The 15,877-nt window shown below is 41.6% G+C and overlaps 1 protein-coding gene across 3 annotated transcripts in view; it reads right to left on the bottom strand.

The window, feature by feature from the left end:
• The window catches only part of SLC17A3 (solute carrier family 17 member 3), a 59,140-nt gene that overhangs the window by 7,651 nt on the left and 35,612 nt on the right, over positions 1–15,877 (bottom strand). For all 3 annotated transcript variants that reach the window (XM_045295723.1, XM_045295724.1, XM_004712482.2), the window contains one exon: positions 11,957–12,043. In XM_045295723.1, coding sequence (XP_045151658.1) covers positions 11,957–12,043 — 87 coding nt within the window. The remainder of the gene's footprint in view (positions 1–11,956; positions 12,044–15,877) is intronic.

Raw genomic sequence — 15,877 nt, 5'->3', positions numbered from 1 at the left:
TATTTGGCTACTCTGTATCTTTAAATTTTCATATGAATTTTTTAATTGACAAGTTTGATCCATAAAAAAACTACAATTTCTAAATTTAAAAAAAGCAGAAATGAACACAACACAGTCTTAGGTTAGGAGTTTGAATGCCAGTGCATTGTATCTATCTATAAATCAAGCTAGGTAGAAGTACCATTTACAAATCCCGAGTCTTCTCACTGATGAATCATCTCAATACATGTGTCCATTTTTCTGGGTCTTTAATGTCATCAATGTTTTGGAGTTTTGCGTGTACAAGGGGTTTCTCTGAACCCATTGTGTTGCATACTTTAAGGCTACAGAAACTGCTTTTGTATGTCTCCTATCTCTTTATGTTGCCTTTGTCTCTGGAAAATGTTTGCTTAGCTTTGTTTGTTATTCTGGGCATAGAATCCAAGAGAGTCAGGGCTTGTTTTATTTTTTTCCTTACAATATTTCAAAAACTGTTGTCCTCACTGCTTGGTTTCGGATGAGAAAGTCGCTGCCATTGTCACCTGTGTCCTTCTGAACCTGTCTTCTGTCTTTGGGGTCTGTAATATTTTCTCCTCGGCATGATCTCAAGTCATTTGGTTGTGATGACCTTGGGGTAGTTCTCTTTATGCTTCTGATGGTTTGCGTTTTAGTGACAGTCTTGGCTCTGGGTATTTACAGTTTACATAACATTTGGAAATGTGTCCAGCCATTGTTTCTTCAAATAGTTTATTTTCCCAATCCCCCCACTGTGAATTTCTGGACTATGTATGGTGAGTTTTCCTGTGTCTTTTATACTCTGTGATTTCTGTTACTTTGTTCAATAACCTTCTCTTCTGCAAAATTGAATCTGCTAGTAGCTCTCTGTTCTGCACAGCTGGCACCTCTGCACGTTCAATTTGGGTCTTAAAAATATTTTCCATGTCTCTACTTCTTATTTTGAATATGTAAAATACCATCATAATAGCCATTGAATGTCCTTGCTTGCTAATTTTAATATTGGTGTCAAGCCTGAATTAGTTTTGCCTTTCTCACTTATCTGCTCACCGTGGGCTGTCATGTCCTACCTTTTCCCACATTCCTGATATCCTTTGGGTTTAGCCAAACACTGCGAACCTTGTTAGCTGCTGGATATTTTTAATAGCCCTTAATATGCTTGAGCTTTGTTCCAGAATACAGTTCATTCATGCCGAAAGAGATTCCCCCTTTCCGGTCTTCCTTTCCTCATTTGCTCAGGGAGCCATGGTAGTGTTCCGGCTAAGGAGGATCTTCCCTCCTACTGAGCAGAGAGATGTATGAGTATTAAAATATTAAGCTTCTCATTCTATCATCGAACATGCACTACGCTGGCTCTCCATGAATAAAGGCACTCTTTGATAATCCTTTCCCAAATCCCCCCTCTGCTCCTCCATCTCGGGTAGTTACTTTGCATCCATACTCTGATCAGTCCTCATCTGAATACTCAAGGGAGACTTTTCTACAGATTCCCAGGATGCTCTCTCCATCGGGCTGTCTCTCTCGGTAGTCTGGCCTTTAAACGCGTTCTTAGCTCCATCCCTCAACTCAGGGAGCCCGCCTTGTTCCTTCTGTGCCATGCCCTCAAGCTCGCCTCTCATGGATCGTTGTCCTTTGTTGATTCATACCCAGTGGCTTTAACACAACCATTCCATACATTGCCTGAGTTTTCGTTGTTGTTGTTTGCTTGCTTGTTTGTTTTTAGATGGTTTCAAGCCAGGGGCAAAGCTGGTGCCTGTTAATCTACACTGGGCAGAAGTGAACACTCAATACATTTTGATGTTGACTGAAGGTCTCATCATGCCCTAAATTACATTGATTAAAAACAAACAAACAAATCAAAAGAACCTGAACCTGTCTTGTATGACAGATATAAACCTCCCTAGATATGATACTCTCAAGCTCACTGCCCTTAAGTCCATCCTGAGTCAAAGCAGCCCTGTAGGGCCAGGTAGAAGTGCCCAGTGAGTGTCCAGACTGTAACTCTTTAGGGGAATGAAAAGCCTCGTCTTGCTCCCACAGAGCAGCTGGTGGATTTGAACTGATCAGCAGACCAGCGAGTCATCCACTATGCTACCACGGTTCCTCGTGATAAATGGGAAGAAAAATTGAAGCTGTCAAGGATTTTATCTTACTTGGATTCACAATCAACGCTCCTGCACGTAGCAGTCAAGAACTCAAACAAAGGCATCATCAGAACAAAATTCTTACCATAGTGAATGATGGGGGGAGAGCAGAGTGGAGACCCAAAGCCAATTTGTAGGCCACTGGAGATCCCCTTGCAGAGGGGTCTCGGGGAGGAGACGAGCCAGTCAGGCTGCGATGTAGCAACGATGAAAAATACAACTTTCCTCTAGTTCCTAAATGCTTCCTCCTCCCCCTTCCCCCCCCAATATCATGATCCAAATTTGACCTTGCAAGTCTGGCTAGACCAGAGCATGTACACTAGTACAGATAGGAACTGGAAATACAGGGAACCCAGGGCGGATGATCCCTTCAGGACCAGTGGTGTAAGTGGCGATACTGGGAGGGTAGAGGGAGAGTGGGTTGGAAAGAGGGAACGGATTACAAGGAACTATATGTGATCTCCTCCCTGGGGTATGGACAACAGAAAAGTGGGTGAAGGGAGACATCGGACAGGGCAAGATATGACAAAATAATAATTTATAAATTATCAAGGGTTCATGAGGGAGGGGAGAGCGGGGAGGGAGGGGAAAAAATGAGGAGCTGATGCCAGGGGCTTTGATGGAGAGCAAATGTTTTGAGAATGATGAGGGCAATGAATGTACAAATGAGCTTTACACAATTGCTGTATGTGTGGATTGTGGTAAGAGTTGCATGAGCCCCTAATAAAACGATTTTTTAAAAAAAAGAACTCAAACAACATTCTGTACTGGGGAAATCCACTACCCAAGAACTCTAAAATGTTGACGGACGAGGATACTACTTTGAGGACTAAGGTGTGCTTGACCCAAGTCATCATATTTTCGATGACCTCATATGCATGTGAATGTTGGACCATGAATAAGGAAGATAAACGAAAAAGAGATACATTTGAATGATGGTGTTAGCAAAGAATATTGAAAGTACCATGAACTGCCAAACAAACACATTGTCTTGGAAGAAGTGCAGCCAGAATGCAGCTTAGCAGTGAGAAAGGTAAGATTTCATCTCCTGTATTTTGGACATGTCATCGGGAGAGACTAGTCCCTGGAAAAGGACATCAGACTTAATCTCTAACGTGAGGAGCCTTGGTGGCATAGTGGTTATGAGTTGAGATGGATTGATGATATGACTGTTACATGGGCTCAAATGTAACAATTGTGAGGATGACAGGGCCGGGCACTGTTTTCCTCTAGTGTACATAGGGTTGTTATAGATTAGAACAAACTCAGCAGCTTGTCACAATAATAACAAAAGATACAATTCACCATTCTCTTTATGAATTGATTGATTCTATGACCTCCCCGCCTCCACCGCCCTTTTTGTTAAAGAATATTTGTGTTTAGGTTCATGGGAGATATCGTCTGTAGTGTTTCTTTCTGGTAAGATCTTTTCATGATTCTGGTGTCACAGCCATTCTGGCCTCATAATATAAATTAAAATGTGGGAGGAGGTCACATTGCTGTCTCGCTACCCACCACAGGAGTGGGCCTGGTCCCTGCTGCTGGGTCAATGGACAGGCTCCTGTTGGAGGAGTTCACATGCTACTGATAATGGTCTCTAGCAGTTGAGCCAGGAACAAGTCAAACAGGCTTTGTGACATCCAAAGTTAGGGTGCCATCCTGTATCTAGGATCCTCCCATCTTGTCACACGTATACCCCCAATCCCTCCTCTTCCTATTGCGTGTATGTCCCAAGATCACCCTCCCGCCCCATTACTGTAATACCTATAGTGCAACCTCTTCCTGTGACGTATGACTTTACCTGTAATTAGTGGGCTTGCAAGCCCCAAAAGGTATATAGGCCTGGGTTAGCAATAGAGATCCTCTCTCTCTCTCTCTCTCTCTCTCTCTTTCTCTCTCTCTCTCTAGTCGCTCCCCTCTCTTCCCTCTCTCCCTTGTTCCCTCTCCTGTCCTCCTTCTCTTCCCCCTCTCTCCATGTGGACCACCAAGCAGGGCTGAGGTGAGCAGTGCTACCATGTAATGTGTCTGACTGCATTATTGTAATATCTCCCCTCTACCTCTTATGCTCTCGACGACCTTAATATAATATTTATATATCTCAAACATACAATTGTGATTACTGAACCTGAGAGTAGTGGTGGGGAGCTGACCCCCTACACATACCTTATACTACAATAAAAAAAATTTCAGAAGGAATTTGTGAAGAATTGATATAATTTCTTACATGTTTGGTGAGTTTACCAGTGAATTCATGTACGTCTGAGGTTTTCTTTATTGGATGTGTTTTAACTGTGAAATCAATTTCCTTAGTATCTCAATAAACTACTCAGGTTACTTCTTCCTTTTGAATAAACTTTGCTAGTTTATGTCTTTCAAGGAGTTTGTTCATTTTATTCAAATGATCGATTTTATGGATATAAAGTATTTCATATTTCTACCTCCATATGATAGTGTTTACCATTTGTGGGATCATATTAATGTCTTATTTGCCATTGGTGTTATTGATTGGGTTCCCTCTTTATTTTTCTCTCCTGCTCCCTTGCAGCCTTCTTTCATTGTTACTGATCTTTTAGGATTTTTGTTGTTGGTTTTACAATGGTTACAGATTGAATTATGTCCCCCCAAAGATGTGAAACCTTGGCTAGACCATGATTCTCAGTATTATATCATTATCCTATGTGTTTGTGATCCTATGCAATTATCCTGTGTGTTGTAAATCTCAAACTCTGTGATGTAAGTAAGGCAGGCGTAGTTAATGAGGCAGGGCACTACGGGACTAGGTTGAATCAAGAGTCCAACATTTTTGTGGTTCAATCAACAGCAAACTTGCTGCTATTGAGTCAGTTCTGACTCATGGCCACCCTGTAGGACATGTGGGTTTCCGAGACTATAACTGTGGGTTCCTGAGATGATAAAGGGGAGTAGAAAGCTCCGTCTTTCTCCTGAGAAGTGCTTGTGAGTCTTCAACTGCAGAACTTGAGGATCGCAATCCACCTCATAACCACTATGCCACCAAGGCGTCTGTCTTTTGAGATTACGTGAGGTTGAAGAAGTTAGAAGAAATCAGAGAGATCTACTACCACCAAGAAAGAAGAGCTGGGGACTAGACTACGTTCTTCCGTCTCAGGGTCGCTGCACTGAGAGCTGCCTGCATACAAAGACCCAGGGAGATCTCCAGGGAACACAAACCCCACAGATGGTGAATGGAGACAAGGAGCTTCCACTAGACTCTAGTTTGCAAAGTGAGCGGTACTACCCCCTGAGGTGGGGTGGGAGGGAGTGCTGGAGCAATCTACCAAAACCAAACCCAACTCCCTGCCATGAAGTCAATGTTGGCTCATAGTGACCCAGTGTGGCTTTCTGAGACTAACCGTTACAGCGGTTCGCAACCTTTCTAACGCCGCGACCCTTTAATAGTTTCTCATGTTGTGGTGACGCCCCCCCAAAACCATAAATTTATTTCCCCTGCTACTTCATAACTGTTATTTCGCTCCTGTTATGAATCAGGTGACCCACCCCCAAAGGGGTCGCGACCCACAGGTTGAGAACCGCTTGTTTATGGAACTAGAAACCCTAGTCGACCTGTCTCCTTCAGAGTTACTGGTGGTTTCGAACTGCTGACCATGAGGATCGCAACCCAAAGCATAACCACTACACCACCAGGGCTCCAAAAAAATCTAAAAGGGCAGCAAAAAACAAATATTTATACTTTGTGCTGGATTGTGGGCTAAAGTACAAAAGCCTCTCTGTCCAGAGGGAGCTGAGTGATTTCTTTTGTTCTGAAAAGAAAACCATAGACCAAACAAGTTTTGGAACCTATACCATAGAGCCAACAGAGCAAGAAAGTCTCCCCCTGTGATGACAACCTGAATTTGGATTTCTCAGCCCACCACCTGTCTGTCAATTTGCCCTGCTGAGGTAACGTGCATGTGGCTGTGGTTCTGGAAGCTCCATCACTGGTATTTCAAAGATGAGTAGGGTCACCCAAGATGGCCAGCTTTCACATTAACAACAGACTACAAAGGAAATACATTGTCCACTTCTGTGAGATTAACAACCGAAAACCTATGAGTAGCAGTAGAAATTGTAAGAAAACCTGATGGGGAGCAGCAGCGCATTGTCAGATTGGGTACCTGGAGATGAGCGCCTCAGGTCAGAAGGCATTCAAAACATGAGCTGCTTTCTCAAAGCAGAGTCAACCATAATGATGTTGATGGAGTAAAGCCTTCAGGACCTTCATCTGCTGATGGAGCACAACTCCAAATGAGATGAAACAGCTGCAATATTCACTAATCATCCAAGTGCGGAATGTGCAACGTATGACTCTTGGGAAATTGGAAGCCATCAGCAATAAAACGGAATGCCTAAAGAACAATATCCAAGGTATGAGTGAACTGTACTGGCCTGGTATTGGCCATTTTGAATCATAGAATCATAAGGTTTACTATGCTGAGAATGACAAATTAAAGAGGAATGGCATTGCATTCATCCTTACAAAGAATAGTTTAAGGTCAACCCTGAAGTGCAATGCTGTCTGTGATAGGATACTATTTATATGCATGTAAGGAGATCTAGTCAAAATAACTATTATCCCAATTTACCTGCCCACCATGAAAGCCAGTAATAAATAAATTGGAAAATTCTAACAACTTCAGTCTGAAAATGATCAGGCCTGCAATCAAGATGCACTGATAACCGTTACTAATTGGAATGAGGAAGGTGGAAATCCAGAGGAAGGGACAATGGCTGGAAAATGTGGCCTTCATGACAGAAACAAGGCCGGAGATCACACAGTAGAGCTTTATAAAATCAACAACCTCTTGGTGGCAAGTACCTTTTTTCATTAACATGAACAGCGAATATACATCTGGACTTCACCTGAAACACACAGGAGACCACATCTGGGAGAAGAGGTGTTAGAGAAGCTCAATATCCCCAACTAAAATGAGGCTAACTGTGAAAGATACTCCCAACTGCTTAGCTATTAGTCCAGGTTGAAGTTGGAGGAAATTAAGATACGTTCTCAAGAGTATGTCTGACCTTGAGTATACCTGACCTGAATTTCAACATCTCATGAATATATTTGAAGCATGGAACACTAATGACAGAAGACCTTTTAAAAGTTATACACGAAGAAGTTAAAAGGTCATTTAAAAGACGAGGGAAAAGAAAAGACTAAAGTGGATGTCAGAAGAAACTCCTCTGAAAGTTGCTCTTAATCATATCTGAAAGCAAATGGGAGAAATGATCAAGGAAAAGAGCTGAACAGGAAATTTCCAAAAGGCAGCATGAGAAGACAAAATAAGGTATTATAAGGAAATGTGCAAATACTTGAAGTTAGAAAACCAAAAAGAAAAAAAAATATGTCCAGCAAATATCAAGCTGAAAAACTGAAGAAAATATTCGAACCACTAGTTGAAATACTGAAGGATTCTATGGACAAAATATTGAATGATGCAGGAGGCATCAAAAGACAATGGAAGGAATACAGAGAGTCACTGTATCAAAAGAATTGGTTGACGTGCAACAATTTCAAGAGGTAGCATATGATCAGGATCAATGGTATTGAAAGAAGAAGACGAAGCTGTCCTGAAGGCATTAGAGGAAAAACAAGGCTCCAGGATTGATGGGATACCATGGGAAATGTTCAACAATTGATGAAGCCCTGGAAGCACTCACATGCATATGCCAAGAAGTCTACAAGACATCTACCTGCCCAACTGACTGGAAGATATCCATATTTGTACCCATTTCAAATAATGGTGCTCCAACAGAATATAGAAATTACCAAGCAATATCATTAATATTACATGAAAGTAAAGTTTTGCCTAAGATCCTTCAACATTGGCTGCCGGAGATTCAAGTCAGAATCAGAAGAGAGCGTAGCCTAAGTGATATCATTGCTGATGACAGATGAATCTCTGGTTAAAGCAAAGAATACCAGAAAGATGTTCACTTGTGTTTTATTGACTATACTAAGGTTTTCAACTGTGTGGCTCGTAACAAACTGGGGATAGTATTGAGAAGACTGGGAATTCCAGAGCACTTCATTACATTCATTTGCAACCTGTACATGGACCATGAGACAGGAGGCTCATCTTCAGTAATGTCTCACAGGGAGTGAGCCTTTGTGTATCTGGCCTCCAGTGAGCTATTTATCTCCGTGGTACCTCCAAAGGAGGTCTTCAAGCTGTGACCTGATTGACAGGCTAGACTCCACCCTCTCACTCTTAATACTCTCTCATTGACAGCAGATTACGTAACCACCGCAATTATGTTAGACCAATCGACCTTGGTGTCCCCGGAGACAATGGTCTTGAGTTCCCAGGTCCCGTGACTCACTTTCTCAAGGTATTTGTCATTTATGTCCACTCAAAGTGTTTTTGTCTGAGGTGGTTTTTTTTTCAAACTTTGCTCTCTGTGTGCTAGACCACACCCGTGGATATAGTTTCAGCAACCGTAAAATCCACATGTTCAAAAGTTGTTGTTGCTGTTAGGTGCTATCAATCCAGTTCCAATTCATATTGGCCTGTGTGCGACAGAACAAAACTAACTCACCCAATCTGTTTACTAAGCAGATAATCTGAGAAACTAGACTATGAAGAAGAATATGACATCAGAATTGGAGGAACACTTATAATAACGTTCCATATGTCGATGACACACCTTGGTGGCTGAAAGTGAGGAGGACTTGAAGCAGCTGCTGATGAAGTTCAAGGACTTCAGTATGGGTTCTAACTCAATGCACAGCTAGACCAAGAGGCACATCATGATAAATGGAGAAAAGACTGAAGTTGACGAGGATTTCCATCTTGCCTGGATCCACGCTCAGTGCTTATGGAAATAACAGTTAAGAAATCAAATGGCATTTTGCATTGAGTAATTCTGCTACAGAAGACCTCTTTAAGGTATTGAGGAGCAACAATATCATTTTGAGGATTAAGGTGTGCCTGACCCAAGCCGTGGTCTTTTCAATGGCCGTATGCGAGTGTGACAGTCGGACCTTGAACCAGGACGACCAGAGAAGAATCGGCGCATGTGAATTATGGTGCTGGTGAAGAAGATCGAAAGTAACGTGGATTGCAAACAAATCTGTCTTGGAAGCAGTATATCCAGAATGCTCCTTAGAAGGGAGGATGTCACGACCTCATTTCATGCCCTTGGGACAGACCAGCTCCAAGAGAAGGACGTTATATCTGGCAGAGAGGAGGCAAACCCCTTGACAAGATTAATTGACATAATAGAGGCAACAACGGGCTCCGGCATAACAACAGTTTTAAAGATGTCACCGGACTGGGCGGAGTTCTTTGTTGGGTCCCTGAGAATTGGAACGCACTTGATGACACCCAAGAACAGCAAACAAAACAGCCAAAAGACAATACATTTCTGATGGTTAAAACCAGCCACTTGTGAGTCTAGCAGCACGAACTAACCACAACACTGCTTTTCTTTCTTATTGTTTAGAACCCATTGATTTCTGCTCGATGTTATTTCCTTCACTTGATTTGGGTTTAATCAGCCCTTCGTTTTCTGGTCCTTAAGGTGTGAGATTAGACCATTAACTTGGGCCTTTTAGTCTGTTCTAACACGGGAGAAAGACGATGCTTTCTACGCCTGAAAAGCATTACCGTCTCAGAAACACACAGGCCCAATTCTACCCAGTCCTTTGGGTTGCTAGGAGTCAGAATTGACTCAGAGCAGTGAATGAGTTTTTTTCTAATGAGTATTCAAGGCCAAAAACCACTCCCTAAAGATCGGTCAGTTGCAACCTATAGCTTTTTGATAGATCAAGTTTCATTTTCAATTCGTTTTATTTGGAAATTTATCTTGTGATTTTTTTGACCCAATCAGACATATTCAAGGGACGTCACCAGACGGCTTTCACGTATTGGTTCTAGTTTCATCTCATTATGATCAAAGAGCACACTTTGCATAATTTTCCACTACTTTAAATGGACTCGTTTGTTTCCGAACCAGAATATTGTCTACCTTTGCAAAGGGTTAAAAATCCATTGTTGTCCAGTTGAGTCCAACGCATGTCATTTGCATGTCGCAGATATCATCTGTATATTGCAGGTGCATAGCCATGCTATAGGACAGAGCACAACTGGTCCATACGGGCTTCCGTGGCTGTTATTTTTATGGAAGCAGAAGCAGATAGGTTCAAAGCACTGACTTCCAGGTTAGCAGTCAAAGGCTTAAGCACTGTACCATCATGGTAGGACTTCGCAGTATTTTTTGTTCTGTTGTAGATGAGGTTGCTATAGTCAGACCCAACTCCACAGCACCTAACAACAACACTGCAGATACATTTCACTTGGGCAAAGTTCATTTCTAGGGTTGTTTTTATTTTTATTTTTTAGGTTTTCTAATATTCCTTTTGATTTTTGTCTTCTTGTTCCATTGATTACTACAAGAGAGGAAAACAGGTTTATTTCTCCCTGTGGATTATGGGTTTGTCTAGTTTTCTTTGCACTTGGGTCAGTTTTTGCTTTGTCTTATTTTGAAACTCTTGTTAGGTGCTGAGTTAGTTAATTGTGCCAACCTGGCCGATAATCACATGTGGGGCTAATTGAAAGGCGGAGTGATAAATGGGTAGTGAGCCTCGCCTTTCTAGTTCTCGGGTCTCTTGTTTTGTGATGGTTGCACTGGGTGCACCTGCCTTAGCAGTTCCCTGCTTCAGCTTGCGAGATTGACTTCCTACAAGACATCCCCAGGGAGAAGCTACATGGACCTATCCCGATGCAGCCCTGGGTGCTGGAGCAGCCATGTGGAGACCCCTGCTAGTGCTAAGATGAGTATTTGTTCACTGACTCAGCTTTCCTCCTGCAGTCGGCATCATTGCCTCTGTTTTGTGAGGTGGAGGACTTTGTGGACTGGTGTTGGGTTAATGGGTTAATGTTGGACTTGTGGGCTTGGGCAGCATTGGGTTGGGATGTTTTCGTGATGCACCTTTTCTTTACATAAAACTCTCTCTTATCCATGAGTTGCTGTGGATTTGTTTCTCCAAAGTACCTAGACTAATATAGGTGCATACACATAATGTATCATTGTACCTTCTGAGTGAGTTAACACTTTACCTTTATATGCCAGTTTTCTCCTGGGTAATGCTCCTTGTTCAGAATTCATCTTTGTCTGATGCGCACACATCCTGCCTTATTTCCCTTGATGAATGTTTCAGCGTCCATTTTTGGTCACTGTTTTATTTTGTATCTGTTCATGCCTTCCAATTTAAAACAGGATATAGTATGTTGTGTTTTTAGCCGATCCGAATTCTCTGTCTTTAAATCAGCGCCCCAACATAGTTTTCATTGAACATAAGTCTTGATAAAGTTGGACTTACGTTTACTATTTTATTATGGTTTTTGTTTTGTCTCTCCGTATATTAAAACTTTTTCTTCACATTTCTCTGAATTGGTAAACTCGTTCCTTCACCCCTCCTTCTCTTTGTTTCTGTAAAGTCTTCTGTCCCAGATATTCAGTGCTTGTAGGGAGCTTAAGTCTTCCTCAGGGCCCCTTCGTTGGCTGGCCTACCGTGAGGGAAACCCAAGCAGCAGCTATATTTCTTGACTTTTTCCTTCCATCTCTCACAACCACTGCATACAACGTGTGATCTCTATGTCAAATACAAGGTAAGAGCCTATCCTTGGACTCTAGATGGCATAGGAGAATTATTCTTAATATATTCACCAATTTAGTTTTCTAGGATTACTCTAGGATTCTTCTTGCTTGACTAGTTTCCTTCAAAAGAAATACACATAGATACGCCAAAGCATCTTTCTGCATACTTAAACCTGAAAACAAAGTTAGCAGCTTACCAAAGATATAAAAGGCAAAGGGCCACCCAAGGACTAGACAAATGAAGCCACTCAGGAGGATGACAATGGAGGGTCCCAGTGCGAATCCTGCAAAGAGATAAAGAGTAAGTTATAGGATTCTGCCACCCACCTGGCAGACACATGCTGAACGATGAATAACAATATCACCAAAACATAAAGAGATGAGTGTATTAGAATATGTGAACTTGGATTCATGATTCAATTCATATCATTTCTTGAGAATCTATTTTTTGGCAAGTCTCCTAGTAAGATTTCAAATGATAGTCATACTTCACTTACTGCTGTTTTAAAATAATTTTATGTTTCTAATTATACACGTCCTATATGCTTATTATAAAAGTAAATTATGAAGTTACTCTCAAATGCCTTCAAATAGGCTATGTAATATATAGCTATAGGAAGCTTCTTTAAAAACAAACAGATTTTTAAAAATCCCTCCAGGTTCCTTATCCCCTAAAACCTGAACAGTGATTTAAATGGCTTAAAAAGGGGGGGGGGGAAATGGGGGGGGATTAAAATGGAAAGGGACTTGGAGTCTTCAGTGACAAACAAGTTAATCTCAAACAAACAAAACATGCCTTCCCCATTTCTTTTTGACGTTTACCATTAGCAACAATTTATTCTAATATATGTAAATGCATACCTTCTCTCGGCATACACATAATTTATAAATACACATTTTCACGCATGTATCATTTATGTCATGTGTAAATAGAAAGCTAGGCTATGCATTTGATTCTAAATGAGTCAAGAGTTTTAATTTCTGTGGCTTTACACAATGTTCTCGTGTGTGGTAGGGCATGCGCTCGTTCTATAACTTTTTAAAACATTTCTAGGCTACTGCGTAACAGTAGCATCCATTTGTCAACTCATATATGTGTATGCAAGTCATTATTTCTAAATAAGCAGAATAATAAGGTACCTATCTTTTTAAGGCAATACTCATTTTTAATTGGCGAAATAATCTTGCGAGTATTCCCTGTGTCGCTATGTGGTATAGTGTTGACACGTTGGACTGCTAGCCTCAAAGTCAACAATTCAAAACCGACGGCAGCTCCGGGAGAAGATAGATGAGGTTTCTGTCGCTGTAAAGAGTTAGTGTCTCAGAGACCCCCGAGGGCAGTTCTACTCTGTCCTAAAGGGTGGCCGTGAGTTGACCTCATTGACATGATGGCAGCGAGTCCGGTGTCCCGATTCTAAAGAGCTCAGCCGGTGTCATGCTGTAAACATGCTAACTGCCAGTGGACGATTCAAACCCACTAGCCACTCCCAGGGAGAGGGGTGGTGCTTTCTGCTCTCCTAACGATGTGCAGCCTCAGAGACTCTGTAGATAGTTGCTATGGGTCGGGATCGGCCCAATTGCAGTGATCTTGGTTTGGGGTTTGGGTATAAAGATTCAACCTAATTATTTCTGAGAACAGAATGAACAACAGTTTCAAACATATAATTCATTTTTGTGTAACCGAGGACCAGAACTGGACTAGGAGCATTTAAAAATTTAATTTTGGTGGTTATATTGCTGTGTAACTCACATGTCATACAATCCAATGGTTCAAACATATTAAAAAGAGTTGTGTAACCCTCACCACAGTCAATTTCAGAATACTTTTTCTATCTTGTACTCGTTATTGGTAGCTCTCTGTTTTCTCCCCATTTCCCTGCCATAACCATAAGAAACTATTAAGCCAGTGACGGTCTCTGTAGGTTTATCCATTCTGGACTTCACAGTCCAAAACCACACACACACACCACCACCACCACCACCAACTATCACCGAATAAAAGAGAAAGACCTCAATTTTAAAAAGAGCAGAAAATAACAAAAAAACGAGAACAAATTAAAAATGAGTCCAAAACGCAGAACTTGTAGACTTGAACAGATTAGAAACTTAAATGTCTATACACCATCTGCCAAACTAACGAAAGTTGGAGAAAATTATAATAGTATTCATTCAAAATGGCAGAACTATGCCTGCTAGACTAATCTAGGTCATAAACTAGTAAAGAGAGTGTGGTAGTTACCTCATCTGGTGTCAACAGGAGGGTATTAAGAGTGAAGGGGTGGAGTCTTGCCTGTCGATCAGATCACAGCCTAATGTTGCCTCTTAGTAGGGCATGGCCTTCTCATGAGGACTCTGGGAACTTCCTCTCTTGCTCTGCTTCACCTTTCTGTTGAGGAGCTACGTGGAGACCAGCGCCAGTGTGGAGATGCCTATACCCTCCCTGGATCCACAAGACTTTCCACTCACTTCCCTGTGACCTTCCTGCATTCGGCATCATTGCATGTGCTGCATGAATCTGAAGAGAAGTTTATGGACTAGTATCGGACATATGGGCTAATATCGGACTGATGGACTCGATGTGGACTAGGATGGGATGTTTCTCGATATGCAATATAAAGCACTCTCTTACACGTATATGAGTGTCTCTAAATTTGTTTCTATAGTCAACCCTGTCTAACACACAGACTATGAAAATAGCAAATATATGATAGTCTTGAATTACCATTTATTGAGTTGTTCATGTTAACATTTGATAGCTATTACCAAAGTATTTTTTTGCTCTACCGATTTCAAATGCCATTATACCTTGCCCTTCTCTCATCTGCATCACATTTGAGGTTCCCAAAGTCTTGTTTATCCTTTTATTTCTGATATATAGTGAAAATAAACATTTTTCTTGTGCTTGGCTCTTTTAAAAATTTCTTCTGTGTATCATCTTCATTTCATTGTTTCTTTTGCACATTGAGCTTGGTTTTATTGATTTATAGAGTCATATATTTGCATAACAATTCTCTGTGGCATGCTGGCCACAATTCTGTTCTTTTATACTCATTTAAAAAATTTAATGAAATACTTTTATTAGGGGCTCTTGCATCTCTTATCACAATCCACACAATCATCCATTGTGTCAAGCACATTTGTACACATGCTGCCACCATCATTCTCAAAGCATTTTCTTTCTACTTGGGCCCTTGATATCAGCTCCTTATGTTTCCCCCTCCCTAGCCCACCCACCCTCCCCCATGAACCCTTGATAAGTTATAGATGATTTTCATAACTTATATCATCCTCTGTCACCCTTCACCCACTTTTCTGTTGTTTGTCCCCCTTGAAGGGGGTTATATATTGATCCTTGTGATTGATGCGCCATCCCCTCCCCCCACCTTTCCCTTATCCTCCTGGTATCTCTATTCTCATTGTTGGCCCTGAGAGGTTTATCTCTCCGATTCCCTGTAATTCAGCTATTACGTATAGCAGTGTGAATCTTCTGGTCTCATCTGATTTGTAAGGGTGAATTGAGGTCACAGGGTGGGGAAGGAAGCATTAAGGAACTAGAGGAAAGTTGTGTGTTTCATCGGTACGTTACTGCACCTGACTGGCTCATCTCTTCCTTGTGACCCTTCTGTGAAGGGATGTCCAATTGTCTACAGTAGGGCTTTGGGTCTCCATGCCCACCTCACCCCCAATTCACATTGGGTACAATTTCATACTCAGTTTTTATGCAGTATCTTGCAATTTAGCCATTTTAGGTATTACTACAGAGTATATTCTATGAGTCTCTTTAGTAATGGCCCCAATATTTACATTTTTTGCTAAGCCCACAAATGCCCTATATTTATGTTTATCTTGTCTTTGGGCCATACTCTTTATTTTAAACTCTTACATGTATTATCTCTTTAAGAACTAGTATCTAAACTGGTGAGACCAGATGCTCCGGGTTCGAAGAAAGCCGCAAGGAGTCGACAAGCAATTCTCAGAGTGTCCAGCCCCCATATGCTAATTGCCATAATTGCCATACATGCCTGACCACCCCTGTAAAAACCCACACCCCGGCTGTTGAGCACGACTTCCCTGACCTGTTGGCCTAGGTCACGGAACCTCATCTGGGAGCTTCCCCC

Source organism: Echinops telfairi, unplaced genomic scaffold (genome assembly GCF_000313985.2).
Source record: "Echinops telfairi isolate 266 unplaced genomic scaffold, ASM31398v2 ScPeMD7_5868;HRSCAF=6743_0, whole genome shotgun sequence".
Lineage (NCBI taxonomy): Eukaryota > Metazoa > Chordata > Mammalia > Afrosoricida > Tenrecidae > Echinops > Echinops telfairi.
This window is presented reverse-complemented; position numbering and strand designations above follow the sequence as displayed.